The sequence below is a fragment of the Microtus oregoni genome, unplaced genomic scaffold (genome assembly GCF_018167655.1).
Source record: "Microtus oregoni isolate MIOR12 unplaced genomic scaffold, Mior012 000018F_ref0000195, whole genome shotgun sequence".
NCBI lineage: Eukaryota > Metazoa > Chordata > Mammalia > Rodentia > Cricetidae > Microtus > Microtus oregoni.
The window spans coordinates 4,825,613-4,846,659 of NW_024543077.1; the positions used below are offsets into that span (position 1 = coordinate 4,825,613).

At 40.8% G+C, this 21,047-nt stretch overlaps 1 protein-coding gene across 1 annotated transcript in view; it reads left to right on the forward strand.

Moving 5' to 3' along the window:
* Nucleotides 1–21,047, forward strand: part of Orc5 (origin recognition complex subunit 5) — a 60,651-nt gene that overhangs the window by 27,702 nt on the left and 11,902 nt on the right. The window contains exons 10-12 of the mRNA XM_041668360.1: nucleotides 1,871–1,983; nucleotides 4,554–4,601; nucleotides 7,242–7,352. Coding sequence (XP_041524294.1) covers nucleotides 1,871–1,983; nucleotides 4,554–4,601; nucleotides 7,242–7,352 — 272 coding nt within the window. The remainder of the gene's footprint in view (nucleotides 1–1,870; nucleotides 1,984–4,553; nucleotides 4,602–7,241; nucleotides 7,353–21,047) is intronic.

The window sequence follows — 21,047 nt, forward strand, 5'->3', positions numbered from 1 at the left end:
CCTTCAGACTGTAGTTTACCTGTACTGCTCCTGTGAGCCTTCAGACTGTAGTTTACCTGTACTGCTCCTGTGAGCCTTCAGATTGCAGTTTACCTGTACTGCTCCTGTGAGCCTTCAGACTGCAGTTTACCTGTACTCCTGTGTTCCTTTAGACTGTAGTTTATCTGTACTGCTCCTGTGAGCCTTCAGGCTGTAGTTTACCTGTACTGCTCCTGTGAGCCTTCAGACTGTAGTTTACCTGTACTGCTCCTGTGAGCCTTCAGACTGTAGTTTATCTGTACTGTTCCTGTGAGCCTTCAGACTGTAGTTTATCTGTACTGTTCCTGTGAGCCTTCAGACTGTAGTTTACCTGTACTGCTCCTGTGAGCCTTCAGATTGCAGTTTACCTGTACTGCTCCTGTGAGCCTTCAGACTGCAGTTTACCTGTACTCCTGTGTTCCTTTAGACTGTAGTTTATCTGTACTGCTCCTGTGAGCCTTCAGACTGTAGTTTACCTGTACTGCTCCTGTGAGCCTTCAGACTGTAGTTTACCTGTACTGCTCCTGTGAGCCCTCAGACTGTAGTTTACCTGTACTGCTCCTGTGAGCCTTCAGACTGTAGTTTATCTGTACTACTCCTGTGAGCCTTCAGACTGTAGTTTACCTGTACTGCTCCTGTGAGCCTTCAGACTGTAGTTTACCTGTACTGCTCCTGTGAGCCTTCAGACTGTAGTTATCTGTACTCCTTCTGTGAGCCTTCAGACTGTAGTTTACCTGTACTGCTCCTGTGAGCCTTCAGACTGTAGTTTACCTGTACTCCTGTGTTCCGTTAGACTGTAGTTTACCTGTACTACTCCTGTGAGCCTTCCGACGGTAGTTTATCTGTACTGCTCCTGTGAGCCTTCAGACTGTAGTTTACCTGTACTCCTGTGTTCCGTTAGACTGTAGTTTACCTGTACTACTCCTGTGAGCCTTCCGACGGTAGTTTATCTGTACTGCTCCTTTGAGCCTTTCAGATTGTTGTTTACCTGTACTCCTTCTGTGTTCCTTTAGACTGTAGTTTATCTGTACTGTTCCTGTGAGCCTTCAGACTGTAGTTTATCTGTACTGTTCCTGTGAGCCTTCAGACTGTAGTTTACCTGTACTGCTCCTGTGAGCCTTCAGACTGTAGTTTACCTGTACTACTCCTGTGAGCCTTCAGACTGTAGTTTATCTGTACTGTTCCTGTGAGCCTTCAGACTGTAGTTTACCTGTACTGCTCCTGTGAGCCTTCAGACTGTAGTTTATCTGTACTGTTCCTGTGAGCCTTCAGACTGTAGTTTATCTGTACTACTTGCTTTGTGCCTTCAAACTGAGCTCTTTGTTCATTTAAAAAATGAGAAAGAGTAGTTAGCTTTAAATTACTACAAAGATTTTAAATAATACTCATGTAAGGTCTCCGACAATGTGTGACACACTTTCTTGTGTGCATAGAATTGTAGGTATATTGTACACTAGATATGGTTTCTTCCGTGGAGAGTGTCCTCCAATAGGGGTTTTTATCTTTATCTAAGTAGCTTTTAACACATAACATAATATTACATGTGTGGGCTATATATGTAAAAATAAAGAATTAGAGTAGAAGTAAAATTTCCTATTTTGTGGTCATAGAAGACCTTCAGGGAAAGTTTAATGTAGACAATAATCTTAAAAGTAAAAAATAATCGGGTTTACACTTCAAATTGGGAGGAGCTGATCAAGTAGAGCAAAGTATGTCATTAACAATATTCAGCACTGTGGTGCCAATGTCCGCAGCAGTAGCTGGGCACAGCTGTGGTGTCAAAAGGTAGGCTGTAGAGTACACTTATCACCTAACGGCAGCCTGGTAGATAATCGCGGTGTTCTGTACTTAGGTCTCTCGGCGTACACCCACATGGAGCTTCCGTATTACTCTAAGTTTATTCTTATTGCTGCGTACCTTGCCTCCTATAACCCGGCCAGAACTGACAGGAGGTTCTTCCTTAAGGTAACAGTAGCTTCTTACTCTTAAGAAAATCCCAGGAATACAGTTGGTCTTGCAGGTTCAAACATATGAGCTTCAAAAATATTGTATGTGTACTAAACATGTAAAGACATTTTTATAGTCATTATTCCATAAATAATATATTAATGATTTTTAGAGCATTTAAATTATGTTAGGTAATCTAAGATGATCCAAAGATCAGAGTATATTATACAACTATTATACTTATTTTTGAGTGAGGAACTTGAATATCCATGGAGTTTGGTATTGTCTGTGTGGTCCTCAGTCCTCTGTGGATACAAGGAATGACTGCTTTGAAGTTTCTCCGTAAACTTCTGCAGGACACAGATTACGATCACCAAGTACACAGTTAGGACCTGTTTGCTAAGGGCCCTACACACACAGTCAGACAGGAAATTGGGAATAAATTGTTAGTCCAGAACCTTTCCACTTTTTCTTTTCCATTTTCATGTGTGGTGTATGAGCATCTTAATGTTTGTGTGCACATGTGTGTGGGCAAGGTGAGCATGCCTGTGTGTGCACATGTGTGTGGGCAGGGTGAGCATGCCTGTGTGCACATGTGTGTGGGCAAGGTGAGCATGCCTGTGTGTGCACATGTGTGTGGGCAAGGTGAGCGTGCCTGTGTGTGCACATGTGTGTGGGCAGGATGAGCATGCCTGTGTGTGCACATGTGTGTGGGCAAGGAGAGCATGCCTGTGTGTGCATGTGTGTGTGGGCAGGGTGAGCATGCCTGTGTGTGCACATGTGTGTGGGCAAGGTGAGCGTGCCTGTGTATGCACATGTGTGTGGGCAGGGTGAGCGTGCCTGTGTGTGCACATGTGTGTGGGCAGGGTGAGCATGCCTGTGTGTGCACATGTGTGTGGGCAGGGTGAGCGTGCCTGTGTGTGCACATGTGTGTGGGCAAGGTGAGCATGCCTGTGTGTGCATGTGTGTGTAGGAAGGGTGAGCGTGCCTGTGTGTGCACATGAGTGTGGGCAAGGTGAGCGTGCCTGTGTGTGCACATGTGTGTGGGCAGGGTGAGCGTGCCTGTGTGCACATGTGTGTGGGCAAGGTGAGCGTGCCTGTGTGTGCACATGTGTGTGGGCAGGGTGAGCATGCCTGTGTGTGCACATGTGTGTGGGCAGGGTGAGCATGCCTGTGTGTGCACATGTGTGTGGGCAGGGTGAGCATGCCTGTGTGCACTTGTGTGTGGGCAGGGTGAGCGTGCCTGTGTGCACATGTGTGTGGGCAGGGTGAGTGTGCCTGTGTGTGCACATGTGTGTGGGCAGGGTGAGCATGCCTGTGTGCACATGTGTGTGGGCAAGGTGAGCATGCCTGTGTGTGCATATGTGTGTGGGCAGGGTGAGCGTGCCTGCGTGCACATGTGTGTGGGCAAGGTGAGCATGCCTGTTTGTGCACATGTGTGTGGGCAAGGTGAGCGTGCCTGTTTGTGCACATGTGTGTGGGCAAGGTGAGCATGCCTGTGTGTGCATGTGTGTGTGGGCAGGGTGAGCATGCCTGTGTGTGCACATGTGTGTGGGCAAGGTGAGCGTGCCTGTGTGTGCACATGTGTGTGGGCAGGGTGAGCATGCTTGTGTGTGCACATGTGTGTGGGCAACGTGAGCGTGCCTGTGTGTGCACATGTGTGTGGGCAACGTGAGCGTGCCTGTGTGTGCACATGTGTGTGGGCAGGGTGAGCATGCCTGTGTGTGCACATGTGTGTGGGCAGGGTGAGCATGCCTGTGTGTGCACATGTGTGTGGGCAGGGTGAGCATGCCTGTGTGTGCACATGTGTGTGGGCAGGGTGAGCATGCCTGTGTGTGCACATGTGTGTGGGCAGGGGGAGCATGCCTGTGTGCACATGTGTGTGGGCAGAGTGAGCGTGCCTGTGTGTGCACATGTGTGTGGGCAGGGTGAGCATGCCTTTGTGTGCACATGTGTGTGGAGTTTGGTGTTGGAAATCATCTCGGGTCTCTCCATCGAGTCCTGAGCTCTCCAGTCTGGCATCGCTGTCTCTTTCCAAGGCTGGAATTACAGGCAGGCTGCCACACTCGTCTGCATTTATATAAGCTCTGGGCGTTTGAACTCCAGCCCTCAGGGAGAATATTTAGTAATCAGGTTTTGTTGCTGTTGTTTTGTTGTTTTCTTCTGTTACTAGTCTTTGAGGGGCAAGGACAACCCCATTCTGGCTACTGAGTCTTGAGTGCGCAAATGTTCTCAGCCAGTGTATAATCCATGAATTACTGTCCTCCTTTAAGTGATAAATATACATTTGTTTATCTTTGGAAGTTCTGTTTTTGTATCGTGAATATGTAGTTTTAAGGTCAGTGTAACAAATTCTTTTAAGAATTATCACTATTGTCTATTGTATTTTATAATCTTTATGTGCAAAAGTCTGCTTCCAGTCTAGGTCTACCCTAAAACATATCATAATAAGTAAAATAACATTTCTAAAAGTGATATTTAGGTATATAAAAGATATATAATTAACATTTTTGTATGGCATCTTTTCAACAAATTGCCCTTTCTAATCGAAGCTTCTTAATCTAAAAATTTATTTTCCTTAATTGCAGCATCATGGGAAAATCAAGAAAACCAACTTTCTAAAGAAACATGAGAAGGTATTTATATTTTAAATTCCCTTAAATTTTGAATTTAGGGAAACTTATTATTTTGGATAATTAAGGAAATGGATGAATGTGTAATAATTATATTTGCATATGAGAACTTTTTCTCTCAGTAATGTTACCTTTTAATGTAATGATGTTTTGTTAAGTGCACTGTTCGAAAGCAAACTGGAAGACGTGGGAGCCAGAGATAAAACTGAGTTGACCGAGTTTTTAATAACTTACTTAATGAAAAAGCTCTCCCCATACTGTTCAGTTAAACACAGTGGATTAAACTCTTTTACCTTCTTCTTTTCCACTCTCAAATACCTACAGAAATTCTGTTGATGAAATAAAAATGAGAAACCCATAAACACTTAAGCAGGAAAGAGATTTCTGCAATGAAACTTGGAGGTGCTTCTATAGAACTATGGGTCTTGACCCCGTATGTCAATAGTAAAAGATTTCTAAGCATTCAAGAGCCAACTTAAAGTCAAGCATGCTTGACCTGAGGGGTCATGCCATCACGTGAAGCACACCTGTTGTTTGTTGTGAGTCACCCTGTTTTTACTACGCATATGAAGTTTCCTACTCTAAAATTATAATAGCTTAATTAAAGGAAATAAAAATCTTTACTCTTTTTTATCATTATTTCTCAGCATATAAGTATCAAGTTAGTTTATTTTTGGGTTGTCTCATTTTAAAATACTTGATTTTCAGAATTACTGTTTGACATGCTTGTTTGAGTTAAATGAAGTTTAGATTAGGATAGGACAGAATTTCAAGCAATCTTTGCAAATACCTTAAGCCTACTTCCACCATTCCATCTGATGTGTGTTGGCAAAGTGATAATCTCAGCACTGATTTGTATAAAATCAAAATATTGCTCAACTTTGTAGAACATTGAAGCTGCTCTACTCTTGCTTCGAAAGATTTAGTTACTTAAGTAAACAAATATCTCATTAGTATACAAATTAACTTGTCTCTAATAAACGGCAAGATTTCAGCAAAGAATGGTTTTAAAATAAGTTTATTTATTGTTTGTGTACTTTTTTATATATTTAATCCCAGTACTCACAAGGCAGAGGCAGGTAGATTCTTTGAGTCCAAGGCCAGCCTGGTCTACAGATTGAGTTCCAGGCCAGCGAGGCCTGCAGAGTGAGACCCTGTCTGTCTTCTGTGAAGAAAGGGATCACAGGTGGGAACCCTTATGAGATTTCGCAGAATAGATGAATATTCAGGTCATTAAGCAGATGGAAGGACAGAAGTTCTGGAGAATCACTGAGTACTTTTAAAGTAGGTTAGTGGTCCAGGTTAAAAATCAGTGGATTTAGAAGGTAGACAGCCCCAGCTACGTGGTGTGCCCAAACTGCTCCTGACTTTCAGCTAGACGTGGAGAACTTTGGACTAGAGTCCACACTCTTAATGCTATGAATTGTTTTCAATCTTAAAAACAAGTCAGTATACACTTCTCAATTACTGGTGTTTTCAGGACTTTAAGAAGCAAAAACTAACTTTACGATCTTTTGCCTTTCATTGTTATTGCTATAAAAAGGTCTGTTCCCTTTTCTTTTTTGATGTCTGTATTCTCTACTGTTCATCAGTTTGCTCCCTTTGTTATTGTTATAGCTGTGCTGGTGTGTATCTGGGGTTAAATTTCTTTTTATCTTGAGTTAGTTTTGCTTCTGACCATTAACTTTTCACTTGTTGCCACTTCTCCCTTTATCTATCTTCTTAAGCCACCGCGTAGATACATTAGACATTATTGTCCTTTTCAAAGCCGTTTGCATTCTTCGTTTCCTTTGGTCTTTGAATACTTTATCCCAAGGGTAATCTTTTCAGTCCATCTTTTCTTCGGTTTTGAAGAAATGCAATTATTCCCCCACCCCTTCATAGTTTATACCATGATCCAATTCTAGGCCTACACCAAAGCCTTCAATTCTACTCCCTACTCTCTTGAACTCATAGGCAGGCGATAGAATGTATGAATATTTTTACAAATCAGTTACAAAATGGCAAAAGGGTAAATGGTGCAAAAAGATACTTGAACCTAACAAGAGTGACATAATTCCTGTCTTCACTGATGCGGTGCAGACATAACAGTGAGACATTTACACGCCTGCACATGTCCTGCTGCCACCCTTTGCCCGTGCTCCTGTAAGTAGTAACAGTGGAAGTCACTGAGTTAACACAATTACAGGTGTAAAGGAAGCTAGATAGGAAGAGAGGACCCGCAGGTGTGGGAGGGTGTGAAAATGATTAACACGCATTAACTGTGTATTAAAATGTCATAACAAAACCCATTATTTTGTATAGTTAATGGGTGCTAATAAACACAGCAAAAACATAAATCATGCTGGGCGGTGGTGGCGCACGCCTTTAATCCCAGCACTCGGGAAGCAGAGGCAGACGAATCTCTGTGAGTTCGAGGCCAGCCTGGTCTAGAAAAGCTAGTTCCAGGACAGGAGCCAAAAAGCTACGGAGAAACCCTGTCTCGAAAATTTAAAAAAAAAAAAAAAAACCATAAATCATGATATTGGGCAGTGTTAAATTTGTTAGTATATTTGAGAGAAAAAGTATATTACTACTGGGAATTGATAGTGTAGAAGACATATGGTATGGTAGAAAGAGTTTCATCCTCTCTTTCCTTTACAGACAAGCAATCACCTCCTTGGACCCAAGCCATTTCCACTGGACAGGTTGTTAGCAATACTGTATAGCATCGTGGACAGCAGAGTGGCTCCAACCGCAAATATCTTCTCCCAGGTAGGCCTCATCCTGGGGTCTTCCCGCCGTTTCCAGTCCTTAGCTGGACAGTGAATATTGTTGTTAGTAAGTACGGTTGGCCCCTTCGTGTGGCCTGGTTTGGGGTTCACAGATTCAACCAGCTACAGTCAGAAAAAGAAGACAGTGACTTGTTTGTGTACTGAGCATGTGCAGTTCTGACTCAGTACAAAATGTAGTGTAATATCTGATCCTTGCATTGACACTAAGTTATGTTTGATAAGGAATAGAGAAGAGACTTAGAGTATCCTGAAGATGGGTTCTTTGTATGTACGTACATACTACTTCATACATGGGACTTGCGTGTTTTCAGCTTCAACAACTATGGGGTTTTTCAGCCAAGCCTCCTGAGGATGCTGAGGGGCAGCTGTATTGAGAATTCCAAACCCAGACCCCTTGGGGGTAACACAGAATTTACAAGTATAACTAATGTCAAAAGCAATTTAATGTTTCTCGTTCTTTTTCTCTTTTTAGTAAAGTAATTTTAAAAAATCACTGCTGATTAAACAAGCATCTGATTAAATTGATGAGTTATAATATGTAAGCATTGGTTTAATGAAAACATTATAAGTGTGTATGAAAGTGTTCTATAATATCTTTATTTCTCATAAGTATATTTTGAGGCTGATATGCCCTTTTTGTTATTTGGTCTGTTCTCCAGAATTAACTAAACTTTTAGTATTTCGCCAGGTGGCAGAATAAACCCAGAAGTAGAAGTTGAGGATTTTGGTTTGGGGAACTAGTTATAGTGTCCTTTTTTCTTTTTTCCATTGAAGTTTAAAGAAAATTCCATAAGTATTGCTGGGTCCAGGGGTAGGTTGATCCCGAATTTCCTGAGAAACCGCCACACTGCTTTCCAAAGTGGTTGCACAAGTTTGCATTCCCACCAGCAATGGATGAGTGTACCCCTTTCTCCACAACCTCTCCAGCAAAGGCTATCATTGGTGTTTTTGATTTTAGCCATTCTGACAGGTGTTAGATGGTATCTTAAAGTTGTCTTGATTTGCATTTCCCTCATCGCTAAGGAAGTTGAGCATGACCTTAAGTGTCTTTTGGCCATTTGAACTTCTTCTGTTGAGAATTCTCTGTTCAGCTCAGTGCCCCATTTTATAATTGGGTTGGTTAGCCTTTTACGGTCTAGTTTCTTTGAGACAATGGGGATGTTCTATCGGGAACTCACCAAGGCCAGCTGACCTGGGTCTGAAAAAGCCTAGGATAAAACCGGACTCGCTGAACATAGCGGACAATGAGGACTACTGAGAACTCAAGAACAATGGCAATGGGTTTTTGATCCTACTGCACGTACTGGCTTTGGGGGAGCCTAAGCAGTTTGGATGCTCACCTTACTAGACCTGGATGGAAGTGGGTGGTCCTTGGACTTCCCACAGGGCAGGGAACCCTGATTGCTCTTCGAGCTGATGAGGGAGGGGGACTTGATTGGGGGAGGGGAAAGGAAATGGGAGGCGGGGGCGGGGAAGAGACAGAAATCTTGAATAAATAAATAAAAAAAAAGAAAAGAAAATTCCTTAAGTATAGTCATACTAGATGTCTTAAATGATTCAGAAAGACTTGGCATGTATCAGGAATAGAAAAGGCAAAATGATGTAACTAGGTCTCAGAGTAGTCATATCCGAGATGCGGTGGTCAGTTTGTTTTATGGCTGGTAATGTGTAAATAATTATTTACATCAAAGTTACTTCACTATGAATTTGATCTCAACCTGTGATGATGGCTTTTAATTCATTAAAGAATCTTAAAGTTCCATCGCGATAAAGTCGGCATTTATAGACAGTTTGCATGTATAGTGCGTGTGCAGTAGGAGAAAGGTGTTCTAGCCAGTTATGTGCTGTGTGGATATTATCAGGTGCGGATAATTTTAAAAGGCTTGGGTCAGTGCCTTCCTGCTTGATATTCTGTGGAGACGAGGCCTTGCTGTGCTGTCTGCACCCCAATCCTGTTGTCTTTTCCTGAGTGCCACACACACGTCCTGGTGTCTGCCACACATGTCCTGGTGCCACACACACGTCCTGGTGCCACACACATGTCCTGGTGCCACACACACGTCCTGGTGTCTGCCACACACACGTCCTGGTGTCTGCCACACATGTCCTGGTGCCACACACACGTCCTGGTGCCACACATCACGTCCTGGTGCCACACACACGTCCTGGTGTCTGCCACACATGTCCTGGTGCCACACACACGTCCTGGTGCCACACATCACGTCCTGGTGCCACACACACGTCCTGGTGTCTGCCACACATGTCCTGGTGCCACACACATGTCCTGAGTGCCACACACACGTCCTGGTGCCACACACACGTCCTGGTGCCACACACATCCTAGTGTCTGCCACACACATCCTGGTGTTACACACGTCCTGGTGTCGCACATGCCCAGTTTTTCTTACTGCTAGTGACTGCACACAACACACACACAAGGTGCTACAGTGACTGAAATGAACACTGTGAGCTGTTACATTTAAACAAATTCACCTTAGATTGAAGAGAGGTTGGAGAACGATGACTCCAAACAGAAAAGAATCACGATGGTGTGTGTGTGTGTGTGTGTGTGTGTGTGTGTGTGTGTGTGTGTGATTATCGTTCTTAGATGTCCCCAAATTACCTTTTGAAAAGTGAACAAGGATAATTAAGGTTGAATTTTTAAAAATTTTGGGAGTTTGCAAATTTTCTTGGGGGTGCATAAAGTAAAATTAAAAGGCTGTAAGTGAGTACTTGGCACTGCTTTTGAGAGGCTTAAGGCAGCAATTACTTCTGCACATCACTGTAACCCTGGTGTGTGCTGCTGTTCACAATGCCACCTCCTACATCACTGTAACCCTGGTGTGTGCTGTTCACAATGCCACCTCCCACATCACTGTAACCCTGGTGTGTGCTGTTCACAATGCCACCCACCTCCTACATCACTGTAACCCTGGTGTGTGTGCTGTTCACAATGCCACCTCCTACATCACTGTAACCCTGGTGTGTGTGCTGTTCACAGTACCACCTCCTACATCACTGTAACCCTGGTGTGTGCTGCTGTTCACAATGCCACCCACCTCCCCCATCACTGTAACCCTGGTGTGTGCTGTTCACAGTGCCACCTCCCCCATCACTGTAACCCTGGTGTGTGCTGCTGTTCACAATGCCACCTCCTACATCACTGTAACCCTGGTGTGTGCTGCTGTTCACAATGCCACCCACCTCCCCCATCACTGTAACCCTGGTGTGTGCTGCTGTTCACAGTGCCACCTCCCCCATCACTGTAACCCTGGTGTGTGCTGCTGTTCACAATGCCACCTCCTACATCACTGTAACCCTGGTGTGTGTGCTGTTCACAGTGCCACCTCCTACATCACTGTAACCCTGGTGTGTGCTGCTGTTCACAGTGCCACCTCCTACATCACTGTAACCCTGGTGTGTGCTGTTCACAGTGCCACCTCCCCCATCACTGTAACCCTGGGTGTGCTGCTCTTCACAGTGCCACCTCCCACATCACTGTAACCCTGGTGTGTGCTGTTCACAATGCCACCTCCTACATCACTGTAACCCTGGTGTGTGCTGCTGTTCACAATGCCACCTCCTACATCACTGTAACCCTGGTGTGTGCTGCTGTTCACAATGCCACCTCCTACATCACTGTAACCCTGGTGTGTGCTGCTGTTCACAATGCCACCCCACCCACCTCCCACACCGCACACACCTCATAGACTGTGCCCAAGATGCTAGGGCACCTTACTTGTTTAGAAATAGACTCCTCAAGATTTTTACTATCTAAGGAAAAATCAAACAGTTACAGTTAGAGGTCTCTGATACAAGATTTATCAACTTTCCTTGGTTTTGACAGTGCTAGCCAGTGCACACCAGTCTTTGTGTGTGCGTTACTGGGACTAATACAATTTGAAACAGCCTGGCCAAGGTCTGTCTTAGGACAGCTGTGAACAACACTAGAGGGCAGTGTTGCCTCATTGCAGCTTCACGTTGCAGTAGGAAACCGGCTTTAACTTAGCAATTTAGTATGTGCTGTGTGTACTCATGAGTGTGAATACCCTTTCATGTAAAGTAAGTATGATTGGTAAGGAATGAGGTTGCTTGTCTATATGAAACGATACTACTTTTCGTTTTTTTTATCTTCAAGATTTGTCTTATAGTAAGATGCTATTTTGTAGCTTGGTTTAATAAAAAGTTCATATAACAATTGATCATTTATGGTATATACATTTAAAGTTATCACAAAAATTACTTTTATTTTATTTCATTTAAATTATTTCTATATTGAAACTATAAATATAACGTCTTAAGGGAGATATTTTTTAGATCTGAGGAAAATTCATAATTGATGATCTGAGAATAAGTTACTGTCTTGGGTGTTCTGGGTCCACTCACTGATGCTTTCGTGTCTAGATGAGCAGACAGTAGTAGCAGCCCCTGAACGTCTTAGAATAGTTTAGCTAGACTGAACTTTAAGAACATTTTAGACATTAGTCACACCTAATTTTTATCCTTATATAACTTTAATCCTTGTCATGAGTCTGTTTTAAAGTTTTCTCTAAGGTCTGTGGGCTTTCCCCGGGTGAATGCTGTGTTTTCTTATATTCTCCTTCTCTCTGCTACACAAGTGTGTACGCGTGCGTGCAGCCTCCCACAGCAAACACGTAAAGTCTACAGGCATCACCTTCACATTGTGAATTGATGAGATGGGACCTTTGGAACCACCTTTAAAGATAAAATATGCTTATCTTTTTTCCAGAAGCATATTAAATCCACATTATGATTCTTTAATGTGTTTATTTTCTGCCCCTGTTTGAGGAAAAATGATGAACTTGTTTGAAAAATTTTGAATACTTTGTTTTTTAAAGCAGGATTCAAGTACAGTTCTTTGCGTTTGTCACGTGTCCCAGTTACTTTAAAATATTAAGCCATGTTGCATTGTTTTTTCCACAAAGGACGGCATTGCTAGTTTATTTCTGAAATCATTGGTACCAAGCTGTAAGGTGATTTTGGAGAGGAAATTTTTTAAGAAGTAGAGACATTGAATTGTACATGCTTACATAATTTTAGAAAAAAAATTAAAGGAACTTATTATGATGCTTTCATGTAATTGTTTAACATGACAATTATTTCATCATTGTAAAGATTTGCTAGGAATAAATAGCGAGAAACTGTTGAAAGGTAAGGAAGCAAACATAATCCTTATGAAACGGTTGTATTTTCAGTTATGTGCAATTTCTGGGTGATTTCATATTTAGTTATACAGAATTTAATAAAAATATTTAAAATCCCCTGTACATTTATTTTACTTATGTGAAATATTAATGAAAACATTTTGGAGCATAAGTTACTATACAAATTTTATTTCTTAAAATAGATGTTTCTACTTTCTCTGTTTTTAATTGACATTATCCTATATAATAAAATATACTTGAATTTATTTGCTTTTTTATTAAAAGCTTAATCTTTTCTCTCACATGTTGGATTAATTGTATGTAAATAACCTTAAGATTTCTTCTCATCTGACTTGTTTTATTAGCTAGGTAGGAGCTCAGAAAGCAGAGTGGTGTTTTCCTTTTTATCAGCAGCGTATGTGAAGCAGATGCTCCCTCCTCTGCTCACCGTAACTGCGAGGGAGGACTCCGCTGCTTAGAGGAGCTAGCGTGTTGTTTTACTAAATCCAGAGTTTTGACATTTTCCTTCAAAGACAGATAGGCACCCATTGTATTTACTTCGCTTTCCGTTTTTTAGAGATGGGAGTTGTTTAATACGTTTTCCAGTCCTGAAGCATGTAAAGTTTATTTTAATTGAATTAGATTTCAAAGTCAGTTCTTTCCTCTGCTTGTAATTGAATTTTGTTTGTTTAAAATTCTATCTCACAGATATTTGTGTCAGCTACACTTCACTGTGTTGTATAAACAATAAAGAGGAAATAAGTGTGTCTGTGGCTTCCACAGCCTTGTATGTGTCTAGTGGCGACAGTCGTGTTTATCTGAGGGCACAGTGGAGCTGAAGGGTGTGGCCCTGCACCTGCGTGCTCTGTGGGGCTCACGCACTGAGGGGAATTTGGGACTGAATTTCTCCTCTGACTTCAGTAATCCTCGATACTTGTAACTTAGACTTACGAGTCTCCAGGAGGTGAAGATCTGCTGGGTTTGTCCTCTGACATGCCCTGAATTCAGTGCTGGGGGCATGACTGAGGACTCTGGTAGAGCTACATTTTGGTAATTCTCTTTTAAATTTAATTATCTAACAAATTCTGTTGATACTCGGAGCTTTTAAATTATATGTAATAAATTATAGACAATATAGAAATACAAACAGTATGTTTTTCATGGTCTATTATGTACTTGATAGCTTTCCTTACAAAGCTGCATTGCTGTTTAACATAGCTCAGAATAACATTTAGACCCTCGACCTCATTGGCAATGTTTCAGATGTCTTTAAACTTACCAGAAGCTCTTTGACCAAATAATTGACTTTTTATAAGTAATTTACTTTCCCTGAAAAATTAATTTATAGATTATATGGTGGGTCTTAGAATATTTCTACAAATAAATACATTTATTAAATGCTGGTCAGGTGACACTAGGAATAATTGATTAAAAGGCTGTCTAATACATATATTGGTTATATGAAATATGACCTTATACTTATAAACTGTAACATCCTAAAGTCTTGCTGTCAGATAGTCATATAAGTTGTTTTGGGTGAGGGCACTATCTATTTAGACTCTAAGTGGAACTTGTGTTGAGGAAGTGATTCTGTGTGGTACTAGACTGTACACCTCTCTTTGTCAGTGCCCCACTTCACCCGACTCGTGCAGTATTCCACGTCTCAGGAATACCTCACTCAAGTGCTCGATGCTATTCACGTGAATTTACGTAAATCACAAAAAATCTAAACGCTAACATTTCCTAATCTTACTATACCCCCCCCCGACCCCGAGCCCCAGTAGATTTGTGTGGCATTCCACTTCATACAAGGTAATGGAGAGGCTTAGCAACTGTCCACTTTGCTGACGAATAGGTCAGCAGGGATGCTGTTTGAAAGAAGGCGGCTCTTCTGCCTCCACTGGGGTAGCAGTGATTGGAAGGGTGGAGCTGCTGTACGATTTCCGCTAGCGAGATGCTAACGGTGTTCTTACCATCATGCTGCTGGGCAGGAACAAGGCCGCTTTTCTTGTCTTCATTTGTAAAAGAACCGCTCTTTTCCACTCTTCTTTCACATTCCTTCAGCATAACCACCTTAACCTTTGTGGATGCGGCTGTCTGACTGATCCCTAGAAAAATAGAGCCATTGCTCAGGGGTATCATGTAAAATGCTGCCTAAGGGAAGAGAAGCATCGCATAAATTATACTCTCTAACCTTTGGTGCCTTGTTTCTTGTAAGTGATATTTTATAACCACTTTGTTCCAAACATAGTATTACCTCTGATAAATATGCCAAATATGTATCCATTATTTTTATCTGGTGGGGGATGTATGCAACAAAGATAGATTTTTTGATCATGGTAGATTTTTGGCCGAAAACATAAAGTTTGAATGGGTATTTTCTTGTAAATGCATATTTAAGAGATTCCACACTCTTGCTATAGTGACTGTATAGGCAAATCTACATTAGAAACTAGTTAGGGGAAAATTACTGGTGATAATCTCTGCTGTGGAAATGTGCGCTACATTGTAAAGTGCTTGTAAATGTGTGATTGAAGAATTGGTGCTGCTTAAGGGAGTCTCTCGTGACAGCTCAGTGTACTGTTCATTGGCGTTCTCTCTTTGGAGGCCGCACCCGGCATCTGTAGTCGACCGCACGTGCTCATAGACACGGGACTGCAGCAGATCAGGTTCTGCCCGAGGCAGGTGTCTCACCTTCAGACAGTTGGCATGTTGATAGCAAGTTGAGTTCTTAGAATGGTAGGTTCTTATTGTTCAGAATAAGAAAGAGGACTTCTCCAGAATTGTCTTAAATATTCCCTGGTGATAAATGCGGCTTGCACATTGATGGTGTACGGACTATGTATTTATATCCTTATCTTCTTATATGCCTGCATCTCAAGTTCTCCATCCAGTATGATGGCTGAATTTGAATTGATCTGAATATCACAAATATACCTTATACTGGTATAACAAATCGGATCATTCCCTAAAGCTTTTCTGTGGAGTTTCAGCCTTCAATCTTAAAACTAGTCATAAAAATAACCACATTTGCACGTTAAAAAAAATAAAGTAAAACTAGTAATCTCTTTACCATCTGCCTACTAAGTGTGTTGTGTGTGTGTGTTAACGTGACACACAGCTAGGAAAAAAATTAATATATGATGTTTCTAGATATTACTTTAGCAAATGGAGAAATAACTTTTGAGGTCTTTTATCCTATTTAATTGATCATATGCAATATGCTTTTTCTCCTAAATATTAAATATACGTTATTCTTTTTACCACAGTTACCATTGTTTTGGGTCATTGGCTTCATCAGATCTTAGCCCTACACCAGCTCCTCTCTGGGCTCTTTGTCTCGAGGCTCTTTCTCATAAAGGCACCAGTTTGGTCTTTTTTTCTTCTTTTTCTTTTCTTTTTAATGAGTTACATTATCTGACAAACCAACTCTCCATTGGATGGCCTTTCGTGTAAGGCCCTGCTCAGTCTAACCCAGGATTTGCCACTTTGTTTCTCCTCCATCCTTGTCACTGTAAACTGTTTCTGAAGTCACACTAACTTCCCTCGTCTTTGTCTTGCTGCATGTAGTGTCGTCACTGCTGATGCCTCATGGTCTGTCTCCTTACTTTGGGACATCTCAGTAAGTCCACACTTAGCCCCTTCTCTAGAATCAGATACCCGTGTTCATTCAGATCATTAAAAGAACAGTCACCTCCCACTTAACTGCTGCCATTTCGTGTGTGTTTTTCTCCAGCTTCCCTGAATGTGTACAATTTTTCATACCCAGTGTCCCTAAATGAATGTCTTCCTATTCTCCTTTTCTGGACTTAGGATCCTTCTAGCCACTAAAGATTCTCAACCATTTCCAAAAATGCAAGCAAGTTCTTTTAGTTCTTTTGTATAAAAATACACACCATTTTTTTTGGTTATCTGAGCATGCTTCTCCTTTTGGAGGTAAAACAAATAAAGAAACAAAACCAGCAGTGACAGTTTCAAACTGAACTGCCCTGATAGTATTTGCTATTTGCCCATCTCTTCCTATTGCTTCCATCCACCCCCTCTCCCTACCCCCCTATGTGTGTGTAAAAGTCTAAGCCAAACAACTAATTTAGGACACAAACCACCACAACAATTATGGTATTTGCTGAGTTGTGTGGAACTCACATACTGACACTTCATGTTAAGTTTATTTAAATAATTTAATATGTTGTGGATCATACAGCTTCTCCAGAACAGCTAGAATATGGAGTATTTCGTAAATCAGTTGACCTATATACCATCCTATAAAAGTACAAAAATAATGAGCCTGTTAAAAATTAATTACAGTTGTAAATTGATTTCCCTTTGTTGGCAGAAAGAAGAGTTTGTTAGCCCAGGAACAGGTTCACACTGTTTTTACATTAAGCATTTCCAGCTGAGGCTTGTTAGTGACTGTCTCTCAGATTATGAAAAAAAAAAATCCTCACTGTGGTCCATGAACTCCTATTGTTAAGATATCAATAATCAGCCCACCGTGGATGAGAACAAAGAACACAGGAATAACACAGTGAAGATGATCGTGTGTCTATATATATCTGTGTATATGCAGAGAGAGATTTTCATTTTTAAATTTTCATAGGAGCTAGTTAAAGGGAAAGATTATATATTTTAGTTTTTTAATAGTAAATATTTTAGGTTTAGTTGACACATAATTCTGCATGTTTATGAGCTATAGTGTAGTAATTCATGTGTACAGTGTATAATCCAGGCAGTAAGCAGCTATTTCCTACATGCTGGCATTTATCTGTGTTGGGAACCTTTGTATACATCTTCCCCTCTTGTTCACCATGAATGACCTGGTGAGATGATTAGATCCTGGTACTTGCTTATGACTTTCTCTGGCCTTTCTTCCTACGATCATGTGACTTTTATTTTACATTCCACTTTTCAAAAATCAAATTTCTAGCTTTTATATATGATGAGGAACTTGCAGTATTTGTCTTTTGGAGCTTGGCTGTTCACCTAATATTCTTTAGTTCTACCCGTGACACAGCAAATAATAGACTACTTTAGTTTTTAATCAGATTATTTTAGGCTAATGTAGAATAAAGTAGAACAGTGCCCACATTCCAAAATAGGCAGGTGAATACTATTCATCTTATTAGCAAGATGCTTCTAATTTATAGAAATTTTTGTATATCCCTGAACTGAGGGGAAAAGACAGAATTAGCCTAGCTGTCTGTTTCTGAATCTGGACAAAGGAGCTGTTTTTCGTACTTAATTAGTACTAAATTGTGTCCTAAGTACTAAGGGAATGGTGAGGCCTAGAGAAATTTAGGTGTCTGGCACAGGGGTCACAGAGAGCCCAGACAGGTGATACATTCCATTTTCCACACCACCGATGTCCCATGGTTGCTAGTATTAGTGGGTAGATGTCATCGCTCTTTCTGCGTCTCTATACATGCCCTTGATGCGGCCCTGAGGAATGAGTCGTTTACTTTAGGAGGAGTGAAAGAGAAGAAAAGATGAAATGGGCTAACACAGGCATTTTTTTCTTAATTTCTATCAAAGGTTATATTTTTATTTTGTTTTATATGAACTAAAAATTGCAAGATACTTGTTCCACACCCATTAAAAATAACTTTCAGCAGTATTAAAATGTATCAATATCTATATATCCTAAATATAAAGATGAAGATTTTTTAAAGTATTATCCCTCAGAAAGAATATAAATTTTTATATTCCATAAAAGTATCTATTTTCAGATATAAATAATTCAAGAAAGTAATTTTAAGTCTCTTCAGCACTTAACAGTTCTAAATAAAGAATATAAATTCTAATCACTCATAAATTATGTGTATATTTCTCTTTTTTAATGGATAAGGAAAATGTGGTACATTTACACAATGGAGTACTGCACAGCAGAAAAATGACATCTTGAAATTTGCAGGCAAATGAATGGATCTAGAAAAATCATATTGAGTGAGGTAACCCAGACCCAGAAAGACAAATATAATTGTACTCACTCATATGTGGCTTTTGGACATAAAGAAAAACTAGCCTACAATTTACAATCCCAGAGAACCTAAGAGAGGCATACATGGATCTAATCTACATGGGAAGTATGTAAAGAGAGGCCATTTGTTTGTTCCTGGTTGCCCAGAACCAAAATAACCACACAGAAACTGTATTAATTAAATCACTCCGTAGCCTGTCAGCTCTAGTTTCTTATTGGACTGGGTAGCTCTTACATCCTAAACTAACCCATCTCCATTAATCTGTGTATCACCACATGGCTGTGGCTTACCAGCAAGGTTCCATCACGTCTGTCTCTGGTGGCTACATGGCTTCCCCCTGACTCTGCCTACTCTCTATATCTTTCTCTTCCAGCCTGGCTATATTCTGTTAAGCCATTTGGGCAGAAACAGCTTCTTTATTAACCAATAAAAGCAACACATACTCAGAAAAAACTTCCCCAAAAGTAGAAAAAGACTAGGTCTCCTGAGTAAATTGGGAACATGGGGATCATGGGAGAGGGTGGAAGAAGAGGGGAGAAGAAGGGAGAGGAGCAGAGAAAAATATATAGCTTAATAATAACACAGGGCCCTTAAAAACAAACATTAGATGACTTAGCGAACCATTTTTCAGTAGTCACCAGCACCTAGAGCCAGACATTGCTTTGGCTAAACACTGTTAATATTTAAAGTGGTCTTGACATGAAATGCTTAATTTGAAATTTTGTTGTAAGAACTCTAAAAAGTTTCTGGTAAACCTCCATGATGGCACATTATGTAATTGTGAAACATAATTTCTGTTAAGCCTCGAGGGGCTGATTGCTGATTGGAGACTGGGAATACCCATCATCCTTTATGGTGTTCTTTCTAAGAGTTCCATGTCCTGTGAGCTAGTTCAAATTTTTCTTTTGAAAGACTTGTTTATTTTGTATGAATACACACTGCTTTGCATACAGAAACTAGAAGAGAGAATATGGTCTTTATAGCCAGAGTTACAGGTTGTACATCACCCAGGGTGGTATTGGGAATTGAACTCCAGATCCTCTGTCAGAGTAGCATGTGCTCTGAACCTCCAAGCCATCTCTCTAGCGCTCAGATTTTTCTTTTCCAATTATTTTTTTCACAAGAAAATTTTCTTTTATTATATACTTAAATGTAAGTGGTGATTATAGTCCCTAAACAAAAATAAAATTTTTGTCATTTTGAAGGCTAGAAATAAAAGGTAAGAATTGGGGGGAAACCAGTCAGGGTGGGTTGCACTGTAATCCTCCGACAGTATTAAGAATTAAGGTAAGAACTGGAGGAAACCAGTCAGGGTGGGTTGCACTGTAATCCTCCAACAGTATTAAGAAATAATGTTTGACCTGCTCCAGATCTCTGACAAATCTGTGCAAACCAGTGTGGGCTCACAGCTTGGAATTTCTGACTTCCCACTTAAGGTTGTATTGTATCCAAATATTAAAGAACCCTGATAAATATGGGCACAAGATGTTGTAATTTTAAAAGATTTTTGTAGCTTTGTAGATAACTTAAAAATTTTGAAATGAAGATAAAGGTCTTTAGGGTTTCTTAGAACCTTATCAGTATTTATCTTTAGTTTGTTCCGCTTTTTTTCTGGATAATTATACATTCACCTACATTTGTGCAAGGTGATCCAGACCCTGTATTCCCATGTGCCCTTCATTAATTTCCCCTGACAGGAACATTTTGCAAAATATCCAGCCAGAAGTATCACAATTCATCAAAAAAAACTAAACAAACAAACAAAAAAAAAAAGGGCCAGGTGGTGGTGCCTTTAATCCTAGAACTCGGAAGACAGAGGCAGGCAGATCTCTGAGTTTGAGCCCAGCCTGGTCTATAGAGTGAGTTCCAGGAAAGCTAGGGCTACAGAGAGAAACCTTGTCTCAAAAAACAACAACAACAACAAATGGAAAGTATTACAATCAAGAAGTTGGCATTGATGCGGTCTACTGATCTTTTTCCAGTTTCCCCAATGTATATATAATCATTTTCTATGTATTTGGTGCTGTTTTTGCTTGTTGCTGTTGTTTGAGGGGCAGGGGCGTTGTTTTTTTTAAAATATATGTTTTGTTTGGGTACTAAGGATCAAACCCTGGGCACACTACCACCAGTCTACCCCTCCAACCCTTATCTCTATTCATTCATCTTTATGTACATCTCTGTATCATTGCTTAAGGAAAATTTTCCCTCTGTAGCTCTGCATATTTATTACCACAATCAAGGTACAAACCATTTTCATCATCATAAGGATCTGCCTACCCTATTTTCCACAGATAGCTGTTAAGTCTTCCTTTTCTTCCCCAGTCTTTGGGAGCTGAGATTCCCCTTTCATGCTGCAGTAGTGTGTGCAGGTGTATGTGCTTTTGCATATGTATGCAGGTGTGCGTGCCAGAAGTTAATGTTAGGCATCTTCCTCTGTCAGTCTTTCTTACTTTCTGAGGCAAAAATCTCTCTCCAGTTGACTGGACTGGCTGGCCATCGATCTCTTGGGATCCACCTGTCTTTACATTCCCC